Raw genomic sequence first — 24905 nt, 5'->3', positions numbered from 1 at the left:
TATATCCTTAACTAACTCGTCCTAGTAAAACACATGTTGACTCTTTAATTTAGGCTGAGGGAGTCAAAGCAGAACCCTTTGAAAATCACTCCGCTTTGGAAATAGCAGAACAGCTGACATTGTTGGATCACCTGGTCTTCAAGAAGATTCCATATGAGTAAGTACTGACCGTTCCCGGGCATTACACTCTGGCACTTCTCCCAGCGCCGGACAGTTGCTGGTTGTGATGTTCACGTCTACAGCATGATGATACAGGCAGGATTCGCCTGCAGCATAGCAGAGTCTTGTACAGACTCCAGGACTGTCACTGTATATAGGGTGCGCGGGAACTGGAACTCTGGGTCATGGTTCTCCTCAGGACTCCCCCTAATCTAGGAGGGCAGTGATCTGCCTTTAGCACATCGTGCTGGCCAGCGTGGCTGGGGAGAGGCCCCGGCTCAGCTCCTGCCTACCCAGTCGGGTGGAAGGGGAAGTAGGAGTGTTGGGGAGGTGCCTGCAAGCTGGGTGGCCTAGGCAGATGAACACACTCCCCGGCTGGCATCACAAAGGCAAGGCCCTGTCCTGTCCTAAGCGGGGCTTTTCCAACCAAACCCCACCCTGCACGTTCACACTGCTGCCAGCCAGTGTCAGCACAGCTCTGCGGTCTGTAAACTGCTTCGCATCTCCACCGCCAGATGCTGAAATGGGGAGCAGTGAGTTTTCCCATGAGCCAGGCCTGCCTCACCCCTCCCGGGGCTAAGGGTAGCCATGGAGCTGGTGGCATTTCCCCCAGTTTACGTGCGTATGCTACTAGGGCGTGGCCTGTGGTCCCGGCCCCTCCCAGAGTCACTGGTTTCTGGTCAGGCGTTCATCCAAAGCCAGCTGGGCCCGGTGGTGTCCCAGTCCAGTACTGATATAAAACCAGCCACGGTTTGGCTGGTATCACTGTGGATGCACAATACCTGCGCTCTTGCAGATGCAGGAAATTAACCTTCTTCTAGCAGAGAATCCCTGCTCAGTGCTCCAGGGATGACTTAGAGCCAGGGGCTCTCAAAACGATCAAAACTCCCCGGCCTACCTGTGCCACAATAAAAGGAAGTTCTATAAAAGCCAGGGCTGGCGTTAGGGGAGAGCAAGCTGGGCAGTTGTCATCAGGCCACAGGGGCCCCCACAAAGCTACATTGCTCAGGCTTAAGTTTCAGCCCCAGGTAGTGGGACCAAGGGCCCTGGGCTTCAGCCCCATACAGTGGGGCTTCAACTTTCTACTCTGGGCCCCAGCAAGTCTAATGCCGGTTCTGCTTGGTGAACCCCCTGAAACCTGCTTGTGGCCCCCCAGGGGGCCCCAGACTCCTGGTTGAGAACCACTGACTTAGAGAACTGGGGAGAACTTCCTTTCTAGCCCTGCATGTGATGAGTTGTGAGCAAGTATCTGTCACCAAGCCTCTTCTGTCATTTGGCCTGGGACACCACTGAGGCTGGCCATTGCTCGGTTTTTCTCTAAATGAAGGAAGGCAGCTTCTTCCCGTACATCCAGATGCTTTGTTCGAAAGGGTGAGAGCCCTCCTGGTGACAACTCGTTCCCCAAGGTATTTCACAGGCACTGCAGGTTATGAGGAAGAGTCAGTGACCTCAGGGAGATGGAATAGAATTGATCCTGGATTTTGTAACTTGCAGAGAGTTTTTTGGGCAAGGTTGGATGAAGCTTGAAAAGAACGAAAGGACGCCTTACATTATGAAGAACACTAAACACTTCAACGATGTAAGTACAGCGCAGGCAGGCGTGGTGCAGGTGGTGTAGGAGGAGTCAAGGCTTGTGTTGCAGACCCTACATCTGAGATTTACTGACCCCATTTCCAGGGTGATTTCCATGGTGGGAGACGAGGCTGAACAGAATCCCAGTAGAATGTGCTGATCTGGTTCACTTATAATGGGCCAAACCAACCCCCGGACCCAATGCAAGAGGGTGAAATCTGAATCCAAACTTCCTCATAGTTTGGGTTGTTCAAATCTGGCCCACTGGAGAGGGAGATCTGAGCTGAAAACTTGGGCCCAGGGTTTGGGTTTTGGACTCATCTCAGCATAAAATATGCCGGAACTGTGTTATTACCCAGACCAAAAGAAATGACCAGGGAAATACAAACTGAAAAGCATGGGCCAAAATTTTCAAATTTGAATGCTTGAAGTTCAGCTCCTAGAGTGAAATCCCTTGGAGTCTCAGGCAAAACTCCCTTTGACTTCGGGGCCCCAGATTTCCCCCCTAAATCTGTATCTGGATTCCTAAATCCATGGCCTGCTTTCAAAATGCTCAGCAGCCATCGCTCTGCCCTCTGAAAATGAGGCCTCTGATCTAGGGGCCAAGGTTTGAACATGTTAGAATATTCCCCATATCCATCAGAAAGAGCCTGAGCTCCCTCTCTCTGTGCCTATTTACAGGGCAGCTGCAGGCCAGTTGAAAATGTTGATACAGGCACTGAAGCATGTGCTTACATCCCATTGACTTCAGAGTTCAAGTTAAGGGTGTGCTTAGGTGCTCTGCCGAGGCAGGGTCTCTCTGAACATTTTGTAAGTGGACCGCACCTGGTCCATACATACACAGCAGCTGGTCCATACATGTACTGTTGGTTACCGTCTCTGTGAAATCCAGGAGGTGGCAATAGTCAAATTACCATAATGAATGAGATGCCAGAGTGCTGGATGTCTCAGAATGTGTTGCTGCCATAAAGCTACCATGCACTTAGCACCTTCTGCTATGAAAGTGCTTGCAGCAGAATCCGCCATGTTCCGTCCTGTGGCTCTTGCTGAGAAGGGCAATACAGGAGTGTCAGGGTAAAAGGTCTGCAATGAATTATTAGTACAAGCCCTGCTATGAAAGTGTTCCTGACACGCTGGACTATAACCTGTATCTCCCTGCAGATCAGTAACTTGATAGCTTCCGAAATCCTCCGAAATGAGGATGTCAGTGCCAGGGTGAGCGCCATTGAGAAGTGGGTGGCTGTGGCGGATATCTGCAGGTGTCTGCACAACTACAATGCTGTCCTGGAGATCACCTCCTCCCTGAACCGCAGCGCCATCTTCCGGCTCAAGAAAACATGGCTCAAAGTATCCAAGCAGGTACATAGTTATAGCCGTTATTTACGATATGTCTCGCTGTAGTGCCTGGGAGCCCATCGTGGCCCAGGACCCATTGTGCGAGGTGCTGTACCACGGAGCAGTGCCGAAGTGATTCTTCTTACACATGGGGTGTGATGAAATGGTGTAAGGAGCCACTGTGAACATCTCCATTTGAGTATCAGAGGGGGGTGGCCGTGTTAGTCTGGATCTGTAAAAAGCGAGAGTCCTGTGGCACCTTCTAGACTAACAGACGAATTGGAGCATGAGCTTTCATGGGTGAATACCTACTTCGTCAGACACATGTGGTGGAAATTTCCTGCATATTTATACCTGCCTCTGGAAATTTCCACCACATGCGTCTGATGAAGTGGGTATTCACCCATGAAAGCTCATGCTCCAATACGTCTGTTAGTCTAGAAGGTGCCACAGGACTCTGTCACTTTTTACATCTCCATTGGAATGACCTAAGATAAACCCACAGTAAAAACCCAGGGAGTAAATAGATTCACACTCTTAGATCATTGCAAACAGCCTAACTTACGTATTATCATCAGGTGACCCTTTCACTCCGGGGACTGTTCACGCTGCAGGAGTACACTTCTAAGGAACGACTGCTGTGTCACGGCTAATGCTGGCATTTGGACTGGCCAGTAACACCAGTCATTTCAATTGTGGAGTTGGAAAGTTACCTCTGTGGATTAATGTGTTTGGAATGGGGGGAGGGGTTCTCAAGTGCACCATCTGGCACCCCAGTCAGAACTGAACTTTCCAAAGCAGAGGGAAGGTGAATAAGATTGAGATTCAAAAAGCAGAATGCAACGTGTCCTGTCTGGAAGCTCACGGAATCTTCTCCACAGGATTCGTGTGCTTGATCAGGACCAGTCCCACAGCATACCACTGCTCCTGGAACGAGTACACCAGAACCTCGCTAGAATGCGCGTTTATATAGCGTGAATTCGCATATAATGTGGTTGCGCCCATGGATCTCAAATTTAATTACTTTGATTGGAATTAATTTTAAGGCGGTCCCTGCTAGAACGCAGTCCTGCACATGGATCCCAAATCCCGCATTCTAGCAAGGAGCCGGTGTATATATCTTCATAACCAAATAAAATAGGAGCAGCAGCAACCACAGCAGAAATGGAATGTCTGGATTCAGTCAGTTGACATCTTCCCCCAGGTACCAGTCACTGGAGTGTAGGCTGACATGGTTCTGTATCCGCTTCTGTTGAGGTGACTTGAGGTTTACTGAGACAGATGGTAAATAGGTGCTTGTTGCAACACCAAGGTGATCTGAGCATTGCTGGGCATGTTCTCCATGGAGGCAGGCTCAGTGTTTTCAACAGAGATGCCTGTAAATCTCTGTGAGAACTGTAGAGTCCTCACATGTAAGTTGTCATTGACGCTGAAATGGCAGAGCCGAGAAGAAGCTGGAGGTCCAGGTAAAAGCTACTGTTCCTAGCTGATGAATCAGGTGGAAAGCAGAGTTTTCATGTGGGATTCTTCTGCCTCATCAAAGGTGGAAAATCATCTGTACTGAGCTCAGCTGCGGACAGTCAGGATGGGCTTTTCGTTCCGCCAGCCTGACTGTATAACACTATTTCACTTTTCGGCTCGCTGCCTCTAATCAAGTGAACAGACACTTCCTGGCTCATCCCATGACTGATTGCAGACAATCAGGATCCAGCACTGATGCTTGGGCTGTGCTCACTGCAGGTGCATTGTCTTGCACTGTGATTCGCGTAGCAACATGGCCATGGCTGGTCTTGTGCTGTCTGTTGTGCGCACGCTGGAGTCAGCTCCATTGATCCACAGCAGTGGAGGAAGCTGGAGTGAACTGGGGGTGTTTTACAGCATTTCCATGGCCAGGAAGCCAGAATAGGCCCTTTCCTACCCAGTGCAGAGGGTGTTGGTTTGCATACCCCATACCACTGCAGGGCCAGGTTCTCGGCCCATACCGCGAGGAGCCCCATTCCACAGTTAGTGTGAGTACGAGTGTGAGACTCCAGCTCATAGCAGCGGTTTAGATCTGGTGAGGTCAGGCACCCTTTCTGACCTGTTCCCTGGTCTTCCTCTCTTCAGTGGGTCTTTGCCGGCACTGATGCCCCACTGGCAGTCAGCTGAGCCCATCTCCGGGCTCAGGCACGTCACTGTGAGAGCAGATGTTTTAGCACTTCGAGCTTGTTTCCATGTAGTCATTGCTTGACCAGCCCTCAAGATGGCCGCCAGGGTTAGCGCACAGCACAGCGTCTGTTTGGCTGGTCAGGCTTTGCATCGACCTGAACAGCGATGACTCCGCTCCATATGAAAGGTGAAGGGACGAGCTCCCAAGGCACCGGCTGCACCAGCTGCCAGGCAAATACCAGATTGAGTCTTAGGACACGTCTACATTGGAGCTGGGAGGCATGATTCCCAGCTGGTGTAGACGCACCCACACTAGCTCTGCTCGAGCTATCCCCTACCAATAGCCGTGTAGCCAGGGGAGCATGGGGACAGCTCCAACTAGCCATCCAAGGACCAGTTCGGGGAGCAGCTAGCCCGAGCCGCTGTCCATGCTGTCCCAGCGACACGGCTGTGTGTAGGCACTAGCCTGCATGGTCTGGGAATCACAGCTCCCGTGTAGACATACCCTTAAACGGCTCGCTTCCATTCGCTGTCCCAGGCCTAGAGCCTCATCCCGCCACACGGCCAGTACATACACTAGGGCCAAGAGGACAGGGCTCTTCTCCCTGCAGACCCACCTCCCCCTCTCAGAACCTAAAGACCCCATATGCTGGGGCGATCCCACGTGGGCTCCTCAACTCCTGCTCCTCCTGCCGAGGGGTGCATTGTGCTCACGACCCTCCATGCCCACAGTGGGGAAGGGGAGCAGGATATGTGCATAGGGCAGAGAGTCTTAACCCGTGGGCTGCAAACAAGTGTCCAGGGGTTGCAAGCACCTTGCTCTTCCTATGCTGCATACTGCGGGGTGGTGGTCCCAGCTAAATGGGAGGGGAGTCTTAGGATGGAAACGGGGACCCTGGATAGGAAAGAGGCCAAGAACCCTATCCCCCTAAGTCACGATGTTGCATATCCTGCTGGCCCCTTTCCATCACAAGGTCTGTTTCCGTGCAAGTTGTCAGCTGCAGGAGTCTTTTGTGTCTTTGCACTGTGACTTGGGAATGACGTCTCTGCCTTGCTTGGGCCCAGGTGGGGAGTCCAGATGGACAAGTCAGCAGTGCAGTCTCCTGTCAGCTCCCTTTGTGCTGTCAGTGTTGTGTTCAGGGGCACCTCCTGCTTTCCCTGCTCCATGGGCATGGAAGACACTGAGCAGGCTGAAAGGCAGGATATGGGGTGACCTTTCGGAGGGTCTGCCCCTCTGCACACAGCTCTGAACATCTCAAATGAAGGGCCAGGCCCTTGACTGTCAAAGGTTTCAGAATCACTCTCACCTCTGCCCCTGGGAAGGGTGCAGCTTTTCCTAGCGCCCTTTTCTAACTCTGACATGCTCTTCATTCCCTGCAGACGAAAGCTCTGATTGATAAGCTCCAAAGGCTGGTGTCATCGGAGGGCCGGTTTAAGAATCTCCGAGAAGCTCTGAAAAAGTAAGTGATGCGTGACTGTGGTTGTGTGATTGTTGCTGAAAGCCTGTTACAGATGGTTTCCGACAGGCAGCTTGCCCAGGTTTCTTACAGTGCCTGTGTCGTCCTGAAATGCCCTGGGGACCCAGCTTTGCCCAGGGGCAGCTAACACAGGGCTGCAGATGGGACTGGGATGTCATTATGCCAATGCATGTGTTCCCGTTTCCTACACACACCCTCAGGGGAGAGAAACAGCCCCTGGAAAGGAGCTAATATGACACCCGCAAAAGCCTTAATAAAAGCACCTCCGAAGGGCATGCACTAATGCAGGGGTGGGCAACCTTTCAGAAGTGGGGTGCCGAGTCTTCATTTATTCACTCTAATTTAAGGTTTCGCATGCTGGTAATACATTTTAACGTTTTTTAGAAGGTCTCTCTCTCTAAGTTTATATATTATATAATTAAACTATTGTTGTATTGTAAAATAAACAAGGTTTTCAAAATGTTTAAGAAGCTTCATTTAAAATTAAATTAAAATGTTGATCTTATGCTGCCAGCCCGCTCAGCCCGCTGCTGGTCTGGGGTTCTATTCACCTAGGCTGGCAGTGGGCTGAGTGGGGCCTGCGGCCGGGAGCCCGGCTGGCAAGGGTCCGTCAACCAGAGCCCCAGACCAGCAGCGGGTTGTGCCGGGCTGGTGGCCAGGACCCAGAGGGCTGGGGGAAGAGGGCTGGAGTCAGGGCTGGGGGGTGGGTATGTGAGGGGGTGTAGGTGTCAGGGCAGAGGGGGCACTGGGTATGGGTGGGGGTGGCAGAGTCAGGGCCAGGGCTGCGAGTGGGGGGGCATGAAGGAGTCAAGCAGAGGGCTGGGTATGTATGAGGGAGGTACAGGGCTCAGGGCAGGGCCCGGGGGGGGGGTGCGGGGCTCAGGGCAGAGGGCGTGATGTGGAGGGGGGTCAGGGCTCAGGGCTCAGGGGAGAGTGCTGGGTGACTGCCCCTCTAAAAACTCTCAACCCCACTGCTCCTTGTCCCCTGACTACCCCCTCCTGGGACCCCTGCCCCCAACTGCCCCCCCAGGACCCCACCCCCTATCTAAGGCTCCCTGTTCCTTGTCCCCAGACTGGACTCTATCTCCTACCTGCCCCGACCCTTATCCACACCCCCATCCCCAGCCAGACCCCCAGGACTCCCCTGCCTATCCAACCACTCCCTGTCTCCTGACAGGACCCCCAGAACTCCTGACCCATCCAGCTCCCCCCACTCCCTGCCTGCCCCAGCCCCTTTCCACACCCTTGTCTCCTGACAGGACCCCCAGAACTCCCGACCCATCCAACCCCCCTCCCCTCCTTGCCTGCCCCAACCCCTTTCCACACCCCTGCCTCCCGACAGGACCCCCAGAACTCCCAGCTCATCCAACCACCCCAACTCCTTGTCCCCTGACCACCCCCTCCAGAGACCCCCCACCCTAACTCCCCCCCAGGACCCTCCTTGCTCCCGGTCCCCTGACTGCCCTGACCCCTATTCACCCCCTGCCCCCTCACAAACCCCGAGACTCCCATGCCCCATCCAACCCCCCCGGGATCCCACCCTCCCATCCAACCCACCCTGGTCCCTGTCCCCTAACTGCCCCCACCCCTTATCCAACCCCCCCAGCCCTGGGCCCCTTACCATTAGGCTCCACACAAAGCTAGATACGCTGCTCCGCGGAGCACACAGCCCCACCCCTCCGGTTGAGCGGGGAGCGTGCCTGCCTCCCCGCAGGAGCGCGCAGCCCTGACCCCCAGAGCGCTGCGCGCGGTGGCAGGGCTCCAGGGGAGGGGATAAGGTGGGGGAGGGGCTGGCAGTTTTCTGCGCTCGGCCCCGCGTTCCGGCCCAGGAGCGCGGACCCTGCGGCTTGCCGTGCTGGGAGAGTGGGGCCATTTGCCCACCCTGTGCACACGGCTATGCTTCTGCTCCCTGCCCCGCGGGGGAAGTGGAAGGCAGAGGAGAGCGTGCCGGGCTGGGCAGGATTTTTAGTGGCATGCTGGAGTCCCGGCAGGCTCCAGCGTGCCATTAAAAATTGGGTCACATGCCGTCTTTGGCATGCGTGTCATAGGTTGCCGACCCCTGCACTAATGTCAAGGACAAGAAGCGTTTTTCCACAGATGCATGGAGTTGGTGGGCAGAAGCAACCATTAGATCATCTAGTCTGACCTCCTGTGTAATGAAGGCCCTTACATTTCACCCAGTCACCCCGACTGGGCCCAGTATCTTGGGTTTGGCAAACACATGTTCCAGAAAGGCTCCAGTACAGGTTGGAAGCCATCAGGAGAAAGAGAATCCACCGCTGGCATTGGGAATCTCGTCCATCACCCTCCCTGCGAAACATCTGTGCCTAGTTTCTGGTTGAATTTCTCTGGCGCCAGTTTCCAGCCATTGGTTCTGGTTCTGCCTTTCTCTGCTAGATTAAAGAGCCCTTTAGTCCCCAGGATTTTCTCCCCATCAAGGAACTGATACACTGGGCTCAAGTCACTGCTTGCTCTTCTTTCTGATAAGCTAAACCAATGGAGCTCCTTAAACCTCTCACTGTCAGGCATTTTCTCCAGCCCTTGACAAATGCTTGTGGCTCTTCTCTGCACCCTCTCCAATTTTTCAACATAGTTTTTAAAATGTGGACACCAGAGCTGGATGCAGTATTCAGGTATCTGTCTCAGCAATGCCACATTCAGAGGCAAAATCCCCTCTTTGCTCCTGCCACTCCCCTGTTTATACAGCCAAGGATTGCGTTAGCCTTTGTACCCCAGCATCACACTGGGAGCTTGTGTTCAATTGTTCGTCCATTGTGACCCCTCCATTCTTTTCAGAGTGACTGCTCTGCCCCAACCCCATCATTATTTACCAGTCCACCAGCTTGTGTGTCAGCCACACATTTTATTAGCAGTGATTTTATGTTAACTTGCTGCATAGCATCAGGCCTAGAACCAATCCCTGCAAAGCTCCATGAAAAGCATCCCCAATCGATGATGATGCCCCATGGACAGCTATTTCTTGAGACCTGTCAGCTAGCCAGTTCTTAATCCGTTTCACTTGTAGTGTATTGCTATGATATAGCACTTATTTGTACCAGACGGTAGTGAAGTGCTAAGGCCAGTGCCTTACAGAAGATGGAGTATGTTACATCTGCACACTTACCTTTATCCACCAAACTCGATTGCATTCATTGATGAGATTATGAGTTTATTTGACAAGAACAATTTTTTATAAAACCATGTTGGCTGGCATTAATTATATTCCTATCCGTTGATTCTCTATTAATTGAATCTGTTACCAGTTTTTCCATTATTTTACGTGGTGTGAATTTCAGGCTAACCTGCTGTGTCATCCTGCTTGTGCCATTGAATAGTGTCAGGACATGAGCACTCCTCCAGTCTCTGGCATTTCCCCAGGATTCCAAGATTTATTAAAAATGAACAGAAATGGGCCAGAGAGCACCTCAATCAGCTTTTAAGAGTCCTGTTTGCAAGGTATTGGGGCTGCTGATTTAAAATTTTTTATCCCCAATAGATGATGTTTAATATCCTCCTGCATCCGACGAAGTGGGTATTCACCCACGAAAGCTCATGCTCCAATACGTCTGTTAGTCTATAAGGTGCCACAGGACTCTTTGCTGCTTTTACAGATCCAGACTAACACGGCTACCCCTCTGATACTATCCTCCTCAGTTATTCGAGTAGACGCGACCGTGTATTCCATGTCGCCACGCATGCGCTCAGCCGAAGAACTTTGCCTAGCAGTATGTGGCGGGGCGGTGTTCACCCCGTGGCCCTACCCCCTCCCTTGGCTATGTACGAGCAGCACTGACCCCCCATGGTTCCTCCTCATGGCCCGTGGCTAGCACCGGAGCTCTGTGTGGTGCTTTCACCTCGTGTGTTCGGTCTTAGTTCTCGGAGTCCTTTACTCTAGAGAATAGCTAGTAGTACCCTCGGTTTAGTTTGGTGTTAGCGGTTGGCTGCCCTGTGTGATGCCCTCACCAGCGTTCAAGCACGTCATTCCCAGCAGTGATCCTCCCCGAGGGGCTCGCCGTGGCTTGGTGAGGGACGTTACAGAACGGCGCTCCATCTGCAGGTCATTCACCAAGAGGACTCAGGTGGTGCGAGACTTAGGGCTGAAGCAGCAGCTACTGAAGCAGGTCAGGAGGCTTGTTTCGGCACTGAGACCCTCATCTGATCAGCCATGGCCTTTGGAACTGGCAAGGGATGCCGTGCCACCTGTGGGTCTGGGGTTTCCCCAAGAGGAAGAGGAGTCATTCTCCCTCTCTCATGCGGCAAGGAAGACCTCCCACCCTAGGGCTCGGGGAGACTCTCCCTTGTCTTCTAATGAGCCATGCGGACCAGCGCTGTACTCCTTTCACCACACAGGATGGAGCAGGCCATCTAACCGCTGCCCAGTACTGCACCGAGACAGCGAGAACCCAGACTGTTGACTCTGATTGCGGCCCTGGGGCAGTACCAATGACGTTGGCATCAGGCCGACTGTCTCCACGCTGGTGGCATGTCGGATGGCATCAGTCTTGCTTTGTCTCTCACTCCCTGACTCTCCACTGGGTCAGGAGTTTTCCAGTGCTGTAGCTTCTACCACTTCATCCTCTGTTGTGCCCTGGGCACCTTCCGGCCAGGTCATAGCGCTGCCGGGTTCGTCGGCTCCGCAGCTTGCACTGCTCTGGTCCCCAAATGCTGGAATTGAGGCTGACCCTGTGCCTCGCACCGACAGCCCCCTCAACGCTGCTCACTCCGCGTCGCTGTCACTGCCCTGGTAGCAGATCCCCTCGTCGAGTTCTGTACTGCCCTTTGGTGCTGGAGCCTCTTCCAGTACCGGGCCAGAGTGTGTCTCGCTCCTACCACCAGTGCAGAGCCCCCCATTCCTCACATGCACCGAGGCTGCCCCACGTTGGGCTTCAGATGAGTCTGATGGTTTGCCCACCCCACAGGCGCTGGCTCCCCTATGTCACCAGAGAATTTCCAGGATTTCTCGAGATCCAGACCAGGGTCGTTCTCTCCATCATCATCACCCGATAGGCACCAGACCATCCTCGGATCACCGATGGTACCAAGATCAGCGTTGTTCCCGCCGTCGGGACAGGGGCTCTTGGCCTGGTGCTTACTGGCCACCAGTGCCTGCTCCATTTGCCCAGTGGGTCACCTTGCGCCTCAGTCCGACAGGGCCCTGTCTTCAACCTGCTCCAGAGTGAGATCACTGGTTCCATTGGTGGCTCTTGTTCCCAAACCACGGCAGCTACAAGCGAGTGCTGAGCTTGTTCCTGCTGGACCTGCAGGGCTGTCCCAGCCGGAGCCAGGGGTTCAGGAACAGGATCTGGGGCTGGTGCAGGAAACCTCTTCTTTGGCCTCTCCAGATGACTCTACCATGCCAGGCTCCTTCCCTCCCTTTGCCAGGTTGCCTCTTTGTTTCTTGAAATGTGGCTGAAGTGGATCTATCATCCAAACAGTCATCCCTTGGACAGACTGCTCCAGCTTCCTCTGCTCATGGCAATGTGTGCCAGGGCACCCCCGTCGCTCGGTACCTGACAACCACAACTGTTCTCACCTCTGGGGTTGTTGACAGTTCGAAGTCTCTCTCCTCAAATGGAAGCTGTTCTATACCCCTCGTCATTTTTGTTGCCCTTTTCTGAACCTTTTCCAATTCCACAATATATTTTTTGAGATGGGGCGAGCACATCTGCACACAGTATTCAGGATGTGGGCGTACCATGGATTTATATAGAGGCAGTATGATACTTTCTGTCTTATTATCTATTTATACAACAGTAGGAAACCCCCCCTGAAATTCTGATTTCTGCATCTGTGCTGCTCCGGGGGTGGAGATAGGAGGAGGTGACGGTCATTTTAACAACTGACATTATTACAAAAGAAGTTGTGAAAGTTCTTTCTAACCTTTTGCTAAAGCTCTCGTGGACTCAGGAAGGTGTCTGCTGGGGAGGGCGGACTCTGAACCCGCCCCTTTCTGCTCCCTACAAAGCATGGTCCCGTTAGTAGGGACCTCGTCCAGCACACCATTCATCATGAGACTCCGGGGGGGGCTAGTCATGAAAGTGTGCGTGGGAGGACTGCAGGGACAGGCTGTTGACATCACATCTTCTTGCTGGGGGACCAAGAGGCGGATTGAGTAGACGGGCTTCTTTAATGAGGTACTTGTTCCCCTCGACCGAATTGTCGAGTAAGCCCTGAGTTAATTGCCTCACACTCATTTATCTAAGTTACTAGGTAAATACCCACATTTACTACAACCTCCCCCGCCCTTGTTTGATCATATAAACGCCCATCTCATGAATAAGAATGGCTATGTACTGAGTATGATTATACCCGCCCCAGTGTACTGTTTACAGCATTAAGCATATTCTACAGACATTTTTACCTCGAAGATATATTTCTTTGCACTAATTGTAGCCACAAGTTCCCATAATCAGCAGTTCACAGGGGAGGGAGGAAGGGGCCATGACCCGGAGCTTGTTTCTGTAGCTGGGAGAGGAAGGGAGGGGGAGATAACACTGCTTTACTCAGAGTATCCTTCCTCATGCAGCTGCAATGCTGATCAATCCTTAAGAAGCAGAAGGGAAGGGAGAGAAATAGCACTTTATCTATCAAGTGCAGAAACGGTGCTTGCCCGTGTTTCTACCCTCTAATACCATGCCAGCATACCAGCGGTTTCCCAGGTCTCGACTTAACCCTGACATATCCCAACAATTGCGTCCCGGAGACAGTTTTTTTTTCTCAGAGCTGATTGAAAGGTTTTTCTATAGTTTCTTTAAAAAAAAAAAAAAAAAAAAAAAGGATGATTATTTTTTTCCCCTTTCTCTGATTTGCTTTTCAGTTGTGACCCACCCTGTGTTCCTTACCTGGGAATGTATCTGACCGACCTGGCATTCATAGAGGAGGGAACTCCAAATTATACCGAAGATGGCTTGGTGAACTTCTCCAAGATGAGAATGGTGAGTTCCACATTGAGGTAACTTCTCGGGGTGAAATAAAGGAGAGTTTGATACAACCCAGAACCAGGCTAGTGGAAGACTGTTATTGCAGAGACCCTCATGGCAATTGCATCAAGACCTGCTGTGTTCTTACTGCACCAGAGTCTGCGCCTGCATTGCCCCTGTCCCCAAGACTCCCGCTGGCACCAGCTAGTGGTTGGAAGATGAGATGCAGGTCAGCACTGCTAGAGCGTTAACTCTGCGCTAGAGAAGTGCCTCTAGGGATAATGCCATTTGTCAGGGGCCACATTCTCAGTGGGTGTAAAGCGGCATAGTTCCATTAAAGTCAATGGAGCCACGCTGATTTACACCAGGTGAGGATGTGGCCCTATGTTCTCAGTTAGTTCCTACATAGTTCTTGAATTTCTTGCTGCTCTACAAATACCTGGAACTACAGGAGCTGAGTAAAGCTACTGACGGACTCGACAAACTCTTCCTTCGAGGGAAAGGTCTCAAACCCCTCCCCCACAATGTGGCTTGTCAGCAAGGTTTGAACCCAGAACTGTCAGCTCCACATCACAGACTCCCATCACCTGAGCAGAAGGAATAACTTCCTTATCTGACTGACTGCCTCCCCACCCCACACACACATGTTCTTGCAGATGAAAGGAACAAATGTTTTTTTAGGGAACAAAGATACTTTTTCACTGAAGGACAAATAACGCTATGTTTCAAAATTACCATCAATATACAAAATTATTCTCTCTCTCCCCCCTCCTTCCCCCATTTGGGTCTGGGATGGAGCATGAGGTATTTAGGGCAGTTTGATACTGGCAGTTGCAGTAATACAAGACATTACACTGTTTTATCTCTGGGCAGATTTCCCACATCATTCGAGAGATCCGCCAGTTTCAGCAAACGTCCTATAAGATAGAACACCAAGCCAAGGTATGTTCTTCCACTTCCATCTTCACAGGCTCTCCATCCTGCTCTTCTCACTTGCTGCTGTAGCATTCACAGCAAATCAGCTTTGCCTTTCTGACGGCTGCTCCAAAAAGGGTTTGGTGTTTTTGAACTAAATTTAAAATAGAAGAAACTAATTAGATCAGTTTCTGATGGTTCCCTGTGGGGAGTCTTCTGGAGCTGATGGTGTGCAGGATGGGACATGTGGAGCAGAAGAAATAGCTATAAGAGATGGAAAATATTTCTCTCTCTCTGCCCCCTGAGTGTTGGATAGAATAGGTCACCTCTCATCCCTGGCTTAGTAGTTGTGCTATCAGCCCTTCAGAACAAAGCAGACTTCTCATTTCCTGTAATTCCTTTGATCAGTTTAACAATAAATGGCTGCTGCAGTCAGATGCTGCAGTGCTGAGCGTGGCGTGAGAACATTATCTGTGAAAGCCAAAGGTGGGAACAAGGAGGACTGTAGGGATGGACTGTTGTACAGCTGTAGCTTCTAGCCCGTGTGTAATGGCTTTTGTCTGTGATGGAGCCACCTCCCAGCTGGTCTGGAGAAAAGAAAATGGGGGATGTCAGGTTCCACAGAGAGAACAGCCTAAAGCAAGTTGTGCACAGCTAACACACGGGCTGCATCTTCCTGGGGAGACGCTGCTTTCCATCGCACGCAAGGCCAGATTCAGATTTTGTCTTCTGATGGCAATAAGAAATAATACATTTCACTCCTGTGGCCCCCATGTCCAAGGGCCCTTTTGTTATCGTTCTCATTAATAATCCTCTTCCGTAACAAATGCAGTGATTCAGCTGCAACCATAAGGCTCACTTTCTGCCCTGGACTCAGCTAGATACTCTCCATTCACCACAAAGGAAGACTAGGGGTTATTTATTATTTTGTCTGGAGTTTGATGAACTCAGCCCCTTCTTTAACTCTTTCTTCATGGCTCTCAGTGGAGCTGGGCTGAACAGCTGTTTAAAAGTAATGCTGATTGTTAGATCGACAGTATCAGGGCTTTTGTACTGGATGCTCTGCTGCGTCCAACTAATGCTTGGAGTGTAATGTTCGGAGATGGGTTCCCTGGTTGCTGCTGCTGCTCACTGGGTTTTTTTGGAAATTGGCTAATGAGGCAAACGAGCAGTCGTGGTGAGCTGCCAGAAATGGGATATTAATGATTTTGAAGGATTATCCATGGGGGAGCAAAGGACAGAGAGTTTGCTATGGGCTTAGCAGCAAACTGGCTTCACGGCTGTTTCCTGTCAGCTTGGTGGCCTTCTAGAATAGCCCCATGGAGGCTCTGCACACAGAGCTGCAGGCCCAGCTGTGGTTAACATTTCTATTGATTTTAATGTTGCCTCTTTGGCCAACCCGTTAGCCAGTGCTTGGGACCCTGCAGGGTTGTTTCCGTTAGGCTATGAGCCAGCTGTAAGCTCGGTGTAATTTGTTTATTTACAAAGAATGAGTGCACAATCCTGTTTCCCTGAACACAGTAGAAACAAACAGCAGCAGACTGTTTCCTTGTGCAGAAATCCCCAAGTCTGCCTCTCCTGTGAGCTCTGTGCCCAAGAAGCCCCATCCCTCTGCTTTCTCTCCGGGTCCTACTTGCAAATGCTTCTGCTGGCTGCCTCTAACACGTACCAGTCACCTGGACCCTGTGCTTGCAGTCATGGAAACTCCTCAGCCTACAGAGATTAGCTCTGACCTGCCACACACCTTGGGCAGTCCCTCCATTTTTCGTAGTTGTTTTCTCTATAAAGGGGCTCAGTTGCTCCTCTTGAGCCTGCGAGTGCTTGACACCATTTGGTTTTGGGGAGGTCTGTGAAAGTCTCTGGATCCAAGATTCACCTGATGGCAGCCGTCAGCACCATACAGTATAACAGCAAGTTTGCCTGTAGCGTTCACTCACCGCTGCTGCTAGACTCCTGAGCGTTTGCTCTTGAATCTCGGCGGGGAAAGGGAAGCGGGCTCTCTCTCACTCTCCTCTGGGAGTCAACCCTTTAAAGCACTTTGGACACTCGCTTTTCCCTCCCTGGAACAGAAAGTGCACCCAATGCTCAAGCACCCCATTCCGAGTTCCCACCCTCCCCTCTCTTCACAAGCAGCACAGGGCAAAGCCACCCGGCTTAGTGCAGGTGACTCGGTCTGGGTTTGAGGGGATGCAATCCCATGCCCCAACCTATGGGCCCCCGCAGGGCTGCAGGGGTTTGGGGAGCTGAACCGGGTAAGTGCAGATCGTAGCCCTCACCTCCAACAGCCACCTAGCTGGGCCAGTGTTCAAGAGTGTGGAGACCTCCTCCCAGCCACTGCACCAGGGAGAATCAGGTGGAGCGGGGCAGAGAGCCCTACACGGGCTCCCCACTGACAGACTTGGTGTCTTGCATTTCTAGAGCAGCTTTCATCCCCAAGTGCTGGTCTGCAAATGCGCTCTCCTGTCCTCGGGTGTCTGTCTCTTCGTTCCACGCTGCCCCTCTGGCCCGTAGCACAGCACAGAAGCGCTGCAAAGGAAAACCTCTCTTTTGCGGAGTAGGGGGGCTTGGGGATTCTTCTACCCTTCCCGTTTCTGAGACACTCCCCTATCTCTCCCCAAGCCCCTCAAACCCTTTCAAATGGCGCTTCTCTCTCTGTTTGGTGTGTTTTGAGAAATGTCAAACTCCCTTGAGAGCTGTGTGGTTTGGGGCTCCAAGCTGGTGCTCTTCTGTCTCCTTCTTCTTTCTCTGTCCCCTTGGTGGCCTGTTCCCCTGCTCACTTCTCTGTCAGCCTGAGAACAGCAGACCAAGGCGGTAAACACTTCAGTCATGGGACCAGAGTCTGCCTTAAAGCACCAGCTCCTGTTTAAACCAATGGGAGTGGCACACACTTCCCTACAATGCAGTGCTTGTTCATTGCTGGCTGTGAGCGGCATTTTCATTTCTTAATGTTTTAACACTTCTAGGGCTTGACACTCGTTGGCTTCACAGGGGAGCAAGGTCAAGTCCCTGCTTAATAATGATTTGACTCTGCAAGTTCAATTTCTTTTCCAGGTGACACAGTATTTACTGGACCAATCATTTGTAATGGATGAAGAAAGTCTTTATGAATCTTCTCTCCGAATAGAACCAAAACTGCCTACCTGAATGTGGAGCAGAGGCCAGCAGTTCGTCTGTACACATCCTATATCATATTGTACATACCTGTTTGTTTCTGTTGGGCACCCTAGACTGACTTCCTCGTATGTGCTTCTCAACGAAAACCAAACCTCCTCTTGCTCTTAGAACACAGTAAAACTCGACTAGAACTTCCTGTATTGTTTAAGGATTCATGCATAAAGCATTCGTTTATGGCAGTCCTGGTTTATTTTAAACAATGTTATTTTTGTCATTTGTTCTTCTCGGGGGGGGAGGGAGAGCTGGGGCAGCAGGAGAAAAACAGCAAATACACAACAAACCACAGACAGAGCTCTAGTCGTCTTTCCTTTCCGCCCGAGACACTGCTGTTGTGTTGGACGCACAATCAGGGCACTCACTCAACACGTTTCACGTAATTATTGTAACTGAACGACACTTGCTCTGGAGTCAAGCAATTTAAAAAGATTCCCTTGACTGTGATGCAGTTTAAAACAATCATTTTTGGTCAAGAGGGTGATCTAAATCATCATATCACGGAACCAACAGATCTAGCAACAGGCCACAGACTAGCATAAGCTGTAGTTCATCACACCTCCATTAACCTGCGCTCTGTTTCTGTTCCACCATCTCATTAGCTGTTCTGGTAACGCCAGATAGCAGGACCCAGCGGGATGAGGCACTGTGCCTGTGTGGGGAAAGAGACGTGTGTAAATTACACAATCCATCGCTCTTGTTGATTGCTGCCCAGAGTTCATTAAAAGTAGGGGAGAGACAATATATCTTTTAATATTTTAGCTACATAAGACTCATTACACGCTTCTGTGGATATGCTATAAATCTTTATCCCTTGTGACAGTTATTAGTAACACAATGTAGAATTAGAAAAAAATGACCAAGTGTTTTTATTACATATACTGTACTCCTGTCTAAGCCCCGCCTAGCAGGAATATAGTAATGTAGTGCTTATTCTGTGAATATTACCATGTATTTTTTACATTGTACAGTATGTAAACACAGTTCAACTTTAAAGTGGCAGGCATGCTCCACTGTAACAAACAGAAAACTTTTGCTGTAAGCAATACCTAGTGGTATGAGAATTCTATTTCAAGCCCTAAAATATTTCAACTTACAGCTTGTTTGGAAAAATATTTCCATTTTTGTAAAAATATATGTTTCCTGATTACCTCTTGCTAATAAATCTATTCTATCTCAGGGTGAACAATGAGTTAAGAAATTTTTGTCAGCCTTACTTAAATGATTGTTTGCTCTGCTGAAGGTTCCTTTCAATAACTCAATTTCTGTGATTAAACTGTCGGAATGCTGGGTGATCCAGATGTTGGGCCCAATCCTACAAGGTGCTGAGTGCGGTCAGCTCCTATTCATTTCATTAGGAGCTAAAGGTGAGTGTTTACACTAAGCAGAAAACAGGAAGTCCATTGGCACTCTGTTAACCTTTGACTCTGAGCTGTTAGTGCAATGCTGCATATGAACATGTGTGTGGCAGTAACGGAAAAGCATCAACAAGAGGAGCGAGGGGTCTCCATGTTTTTACAGAATTTGTTTATGATCTTTCCTTCAAGATGGATGATGCTTTTCTTTCCTTTCTTTAAGAATCTGGTCCATGATTTTTTCCAACAAGATGCTCTGAGTCTCTCATTTCTTTCCATGCCTTTGAAAAGAGTGATTTCCTCCTGGAACTGGTAATACTGCATGTCTCCTTCCACTCCTCCTCCTCCTCATGGGGGATGGTCTGAAAAGAATCTGGGCCCTTGCAGATGTACAGAGCAGAGTATGGGCACCAGGGGCCAGGTTCTTGTCTTACATGGGTGTGTTGTTCCATTAAACTCAAGATGAAACCCTGAGCAGAATTTTGGCCTGTGATCAGCAGAAACAAAAATCAGCATTCAGGTTAGTATCTACCTGACCATCTGTTCCCCTAGCATTCCCGTGTAAGGGCCAGGTCTGCTCTCCGGTGCATGCGCCTAGCTCCCTGTGGGGTCAGCTGCAGTATTGGATATTCAGCTGAGAGCAGGAATTTAGAATCCAAATCCCAGTAACAGTCATTGCCCTGCCAGCCAGTGCGGTAAGCTACCTGGAAGCTGGCCTGGCGTTGCCATTACCTATGAAGACATGGATCCTAGGCTGCAGCTAAGGAACACAGCTCACAGCTCAGCAGGTGTGAGGTGCACAGGGGGGTTGAAACCCCCTTTGCTCTCCCCTGGGCCTGGGTGCCTTAGACTCGTCCCTCTGAATATATTAGACCGTGGTGGGAAATACCTGTATTATTGTTTGTGATGATGGGGCAGACCTCCAAGTATTTGATGATGGTGGGTTTCAGGAGACTACAGCTAGGCATCCCACAAGAAATGAAACAATGGCAAAGATAAGACAGCCCGGGGTACACATCTTCAAAGCAGCTATGCTAGCAGTGGCTTGGCCATCAACGGGGAAGAAATTACCTACCTGGCTCCATCCAAGCTAGCAAACCTAAAGCCTCAAAGACCCTAAAGAAACGGAGCGAGGAGAGGCTCCACAAGTGCGCCAAGGCAAAGCTGACAGGCTGGCACACTCCCACAGAGGGAGAAGTAGGAAGTGCATTAGGAGCAGTCTGCTTCCCCCGGCTCAGAGCTGGAATTAGCTGGGCTGAGGGGAAGGAATCCCCAGGCGTGCAGGGACTTGTCTCTCTTCTCACACTTGGTGCCTTTGAGGAGTGAATTGATGATGCTTTGTTTGGAAGATGCTGGTTCTGTGTCCCTGCAAACGGGTAATGTCACAGGCTCCTGAGGGGAAACTGCCAGGCACCAAGGCCGCATGGGGCTGTGGTGTCACCACAGCTGGGAGCCACCCAGGGGCGCAGCATCCCAGACTGAGGGTATGGCTGCACTTGAAATTTCAAAGCACTGCCGCGGCAACGCTTTGAAGTGTGAGTGTGGTCAGAGCGCCAACACTGGGAGAGAGCTCTCCCAGCGCTGCATGTAAACCACATCCTCTATGGGTGTAGCGTGCAGCGGCTCCCAGCGCTGCCGCGCTGATTACACTGAGGCTTTACAGCGCTGCATCTTGCAGCGCTCAGGGGGGTGTTTTTTCACACCCCTGAGCGCGAAAGTTGCAGCGCTGTAAAGTGCCAGTGTAGCCATACCCTCAGCAGAGAGTGGCTGAACCAGAGCCAGGCCGGTCCACGGAAGGTGCATTTCACAGGGACGAAATTAAGGTGTTAAATTGCAGTTTGCCCTGTAGCTGCCACAGGCCCCAAGAAGCTGGTGAGCGAGGCAGGGATTAGCAGGGGCAGGTAAATGTTAGAGGGAAGGATGGGGGAGGGTTTGGGGCTGGTTTGCAGCAGCTGAGTATCTGGGCCTAATACTCAAGCTGGCAGAAGAGAGGGAATCGATAATGGCAGAAGCTCTACACTAGCAACTCCAGGGAAGGACGAGGGCAGAGGATTTGCATGTAAATCAAGCTGTATTTTCAACTGGCCTTTTGTTATTAATTTGTTCTTCAGTTCCATGTTGTGGTAGCAGTCGCAAATCAGACCCTCAGTGAGCGAGGTGCTGTGTATATGCACATGCACACTACAGCGACAGTCCTGGCCCTTACGGACCCTGAAGTCCTCACTCACACACTGCTCTCTGAAGTCACTGTGGGGGATTTTTTGCCTGAAAAAGGCTTACAGGTTTCAGGGAATGTGGCCCCCGGTGGTTCCCAGCTGTTGGGATGTTTCTCAGGAATGAGGGGCAAGCCCATGTTCTCATGACTGTGTCATCCCTGCTGAAACGACACAGCCTAATTTTAACAAGGGAGCCGTAAGCGTCTCAAAGTCCATGAAGAGCTGCACAGAGCCCACCCTGTTAACTTGGTTAATGATTCTGTTGGTGTGTAACGAGGAGAGAGCCTCAAGTGCAGGGTTAAGACTGGGCTGAGGGGAATGTCCGAGGAAGGAAGGAAAGGAGAGATTTGGCAGCCTCCCCTTCTGCAGCAGGAAATCTGGATGAGGTGATCCGGAGTGCTAGGGTGGTACCATCCAGAACGCAGCACGGGCAAGAGATTTTTAGTGGGTACAGGGCAGTGGAAAGACTTGGGGCTAGCCTCCCCGCTCCAGACGGGAGTGGGGCGGGGCTGTGCTCTGCTCCTTAAAGGAGCACAGCCCAACTAGGGAGGGCATTCATTCTTTATATGGCTTTAACAACACAATACATATGCTAACAAACTTAAACGATGGAGGGTGTTTAAACAATGTTTTTGATTCAGTTTCTCCCCATTGGTCTGAATTATCCATGACATTCATACTGCATCACATCAAGTCCAAATCATTAGAGGAATGCCTCTACTTGCACTGACCAGAGGATGTTTGGGTTCTGATGTCAGCCCAGTTCTGCAGCCTGATGGGAATCAGGTCTTGTCCCCAGTGTACGCAGAATTCTTCCTTGCAGCCGAACTGGTCTAACATGCATTTTGCTAATTGAAACTGGAGCAGCAAAACAAAGAAAACAAATGCCTCATTTTCCAGCTTTGTGGGTGAGAGAACTATAAGTGAAGATTATAATGCCAGACACTGACGGCCTTAAACCAGCTGCCTCAGAACTTTGCTGAAAATAAGTTCCTCACCTTAGCAACAGAGCTAAGACTTATCACGCAGCTGCCCACCTTTAGTCGAATGAAACTCCTTGTCATCCGACAGCTCAGGCAGTGTTAGTTCATCCAGAATAATTTACAAATTTGGAACTTAATCCTGTAAATCCTTAATCATTTGATCAATCCCACTGAAGACAATGGGACTATATGCATGACAATGGACCATTTTTGTGGTAAGAGTTTCAGGAGTCCGTCCTGTTCCTATAAAGGAAGTTCAATCTCCCATTGAAAGTCAATGTTTGGGTGCAATACCATAGTGCAGTTTAGGATACAGTTCTACTCAAAATTTGTCTCATAATAAGTCATCCATATGCTGACATGGCTCCTCACCCAACTCCCATATTCCTTACAAACAGACTGAATACTACATATTTGGGGGAAAGTGAGTAGTTAAGCATGTTGATGTTTGTATGCACAAACACCACTTCATCACTGCACTGGAAAATATAGCTGAACTAAATTTTCTATGGAATTTGAAGAAAGGTTAACAACCTCAATTGTTTTCTGTATTAATCAGTGTGAACCTGGAAAAAATTATATGCCTTCTTAGAGAAAAGAATCAGTTCACACTTAGTGGAAAAAAAAAATTCCTTCCAACTGGTGTTCAGAAGAGTGCTACAAAGCACATACATACCCTCATGAGCAGAGGGCGAAGAGGAGACCCTCACACATTATGACCAGCTAAATAAATAAATAAAATCTCAGAGGCAGAGGTTCACAGATTTGCAAACCTCAAAACCTGTGTTATGCTTTAAACTACCTCAGGACATACCAGGTTTATGAACGTTAAAAAGTTACCTGGAAAGGAACACTGAAGCCTGTTAACCTGAATGTGTGCCAGCCAGTATCCCCTCACTGTCTAAAGGCACAGTCACACCTGAACAGCTACAAATTAACCTGGTCCATTTAGGCTAAACGGAGTCATGTCACTGGCTCCATCTCTGTTGTTACATAACAGATAACAAAACTCCAGTGGGGCAGGGTGCTGGCACATAGGGTCCCAAGTACATGGTGTGATTTTTTCAGAACCTCTTTTGGGAATAGTCACATCAGTGAAATAGCTGGTACTTATGATTATGCTATTTCTATGCACGTATCATCTTGGTATCTGAAGTTAGGAATATTAGTTGTTTACTATGTTTGCTCCTGTGGTAATGCCCACAAGGTATTCAGCCAGCACATGAAGGGACAAGTCAAGTTGAATGGCCCATTAAGGAACGCAACGGACCCTGGGAAATGCCCGTCTACACTGAATGGACTTTTTGTGAAGGTTCTAACTAGAAGAGGGGTGGGGGTGATGGACATGGAACCTGCCCACGTGACTCCAAACACCGTCTTTCACAGTGAGAACAGATTTCCCTTTACTTGGCACTTGGCAGATGTTTCTATCACCTCCCCTGCCCTCCCTCGCCCCCCATGCACACACACAGGGAGAAAGGGCAGGTGACCCCCACTGACCTGCTTGGTAGGGGCCAATCCTGGTTTCCCCCTAAGAGCACAACCGTGAGGGCCATGTGGAGGTTTCCCAAGAGCATTACCTGCAGGGGTGACAGAGACAAGCTGGCTTAGCAGGGCCTGCAGGAGGCTCTGCACCACCCTCCCTGCCCCACCAGAAAGGCACCAGGTGCGCTCTCCCTAGATGGCAGCAGATGAGGTAGGGCAGTGAGGTGCTGGCCTCATCCCCAGGCCAGCTGCTCATGCCCCCTCCCTTGCCACTGCCCCCTAGTGCCCAGGGACCACCGGCAGCAGCATCCGCCTGCACCCTGGGTGGGTTGCTCCCTGCACCCACTGCCCTCTCTGGCACTGGTCAGGATTTAATCCTTCATTTGTAAAGGTGTTTGCTGTGAGCAAAGACCCAGTGCCCGAGGCCTGGAGCCTGATCCCAGAGCACTGACCAGCACCAGCACCCACTGGCTGGCCCAGCAGTACGTGACCTCAGCGCCTTCTCCTCCTGGGGTGCCAGGGGAGTGGGTGACACCCGGGACTGCCCCCCTCCCCCCAGCCGGGCGAAGAAGGAGACTCCAGGCTCCAGCAGCCGCTGAGGGAGGGAGACGAGGGAGGCTCGTCAGTCTCCTTTCTCCCAGTTTCTCTGCCAAGGGCTCTGGAGCCGCGCCCAGCCCCAGAGGGAGGGTCAGTGACCCAGGCCGGGCTCTGCACCGGCCGCCCTGGGGCCCAGCCCCGGAGAGGGGAGAGGGGTCACTGACCCAGGCCGGGCTCTGCACCGGCTGCCCGGGGGCCCGGGGGGGGTCACTGACCCAGGCCGGGCTCTGCACCGGCCGCCCTGGGGCCCAGCCCCGGAGAGGGGAGAGGGGTCACTGACCCAGGCCGGGCTCTGCACCTGCCGCCCTGGGGGGGGGGTCACTGACCCAGGCCGGGCTCTGCACCGGCTGCCCTGGGGCCCGGGGGGGGGTCACTGACCCAGGCCGGGCCGGGCCGCCCTGGGGCACCGCGAGGGCGAACAGGGCCCGGGGGGGGTCACTGACCCAGGCCGGGCCGGGCCGCCCTGGGGCACCGCGAGGGCGAACAGGTTTCTCGGGGTGTGAAACCCCCCCGGTCAGCTTCTTCTTCGCCCCGCGAACGCTTCACCCAGCGAAACGCGCTGGGCTTTGGGCGC

General features: G+C 51.3%; 1 protein-coding gene and 1 long non-coding RNA gene across 2 annotated transcripts in view; one reads left to right on the top strand and one right to left on the bottom strand.

Annotated features, from left to right (window-relative positions):
• RASGRF1 (Ras protein specific guanine nucleotide releasing factor 1) overlaps nt 1-18718 on the top strand; it is a 96949-nt gene extending 78231 nt beyond the window's left edge. The window contains exons 21-27 of the mRNA XM_032794225.2: nt 54-157; nt 1654-1738; nt 2893-3090; nt 6595-6674; nt 13510-13627; nt 14486-14554; nt 17579-18718. Of these exons, the coding sequence (XP_032650116.1) occupies nt 54-157; nt 1654-1738; nt 2893-3090; nt 6595-6674; nt 13510-13627; nt 14486-14554; nt 17579-17671 (747 nt within the window). The 3' untranslated portion in view covers nt 17672-18718. The remainder of the gene's footprint in view (nt 1-53; nt 158-1653; nt 1739-2892; nt 3091-6594; nt 6675-13509; nt 13628-14485; nt 14555-17578) is intronic.
• On the bottom strand, nt 18541-24268 carry LOC116833037 (uncharacterized). Its single transcript, XR_004375592.2, has 2 exons — nt 23750-24268; nt 18541-19537 (listed from the first exon to the last, which is right to left on the bottom strand). It is a non-coding gene; the product is annotated as an uncharacterized LOC116833037 (long non-coding RNA).
• Nucleotides 24269-24905: the final 637 nt, after the last annotated feature.

Source organism: Chelonoidis abingdonii, chromosome 9, assembly GCF_003597395.2.
Source record: "Chelonoidis abingdonii isolate Lonesome George chromosome 9, CheloAbing_2.0, whole genome shotgun sequence".
Taxonomy (NCBI): domain Eukaryota; kingdom Metazoa; phylum Chordata; order Testudines; family Testudinidae; genus Chelonoidis; species Chelonoidis abingdonii.
Note: the sequence above shows the minus strand (reverse complement) of the source record. Positions and strands in the feature narration are given on the sequence as shown.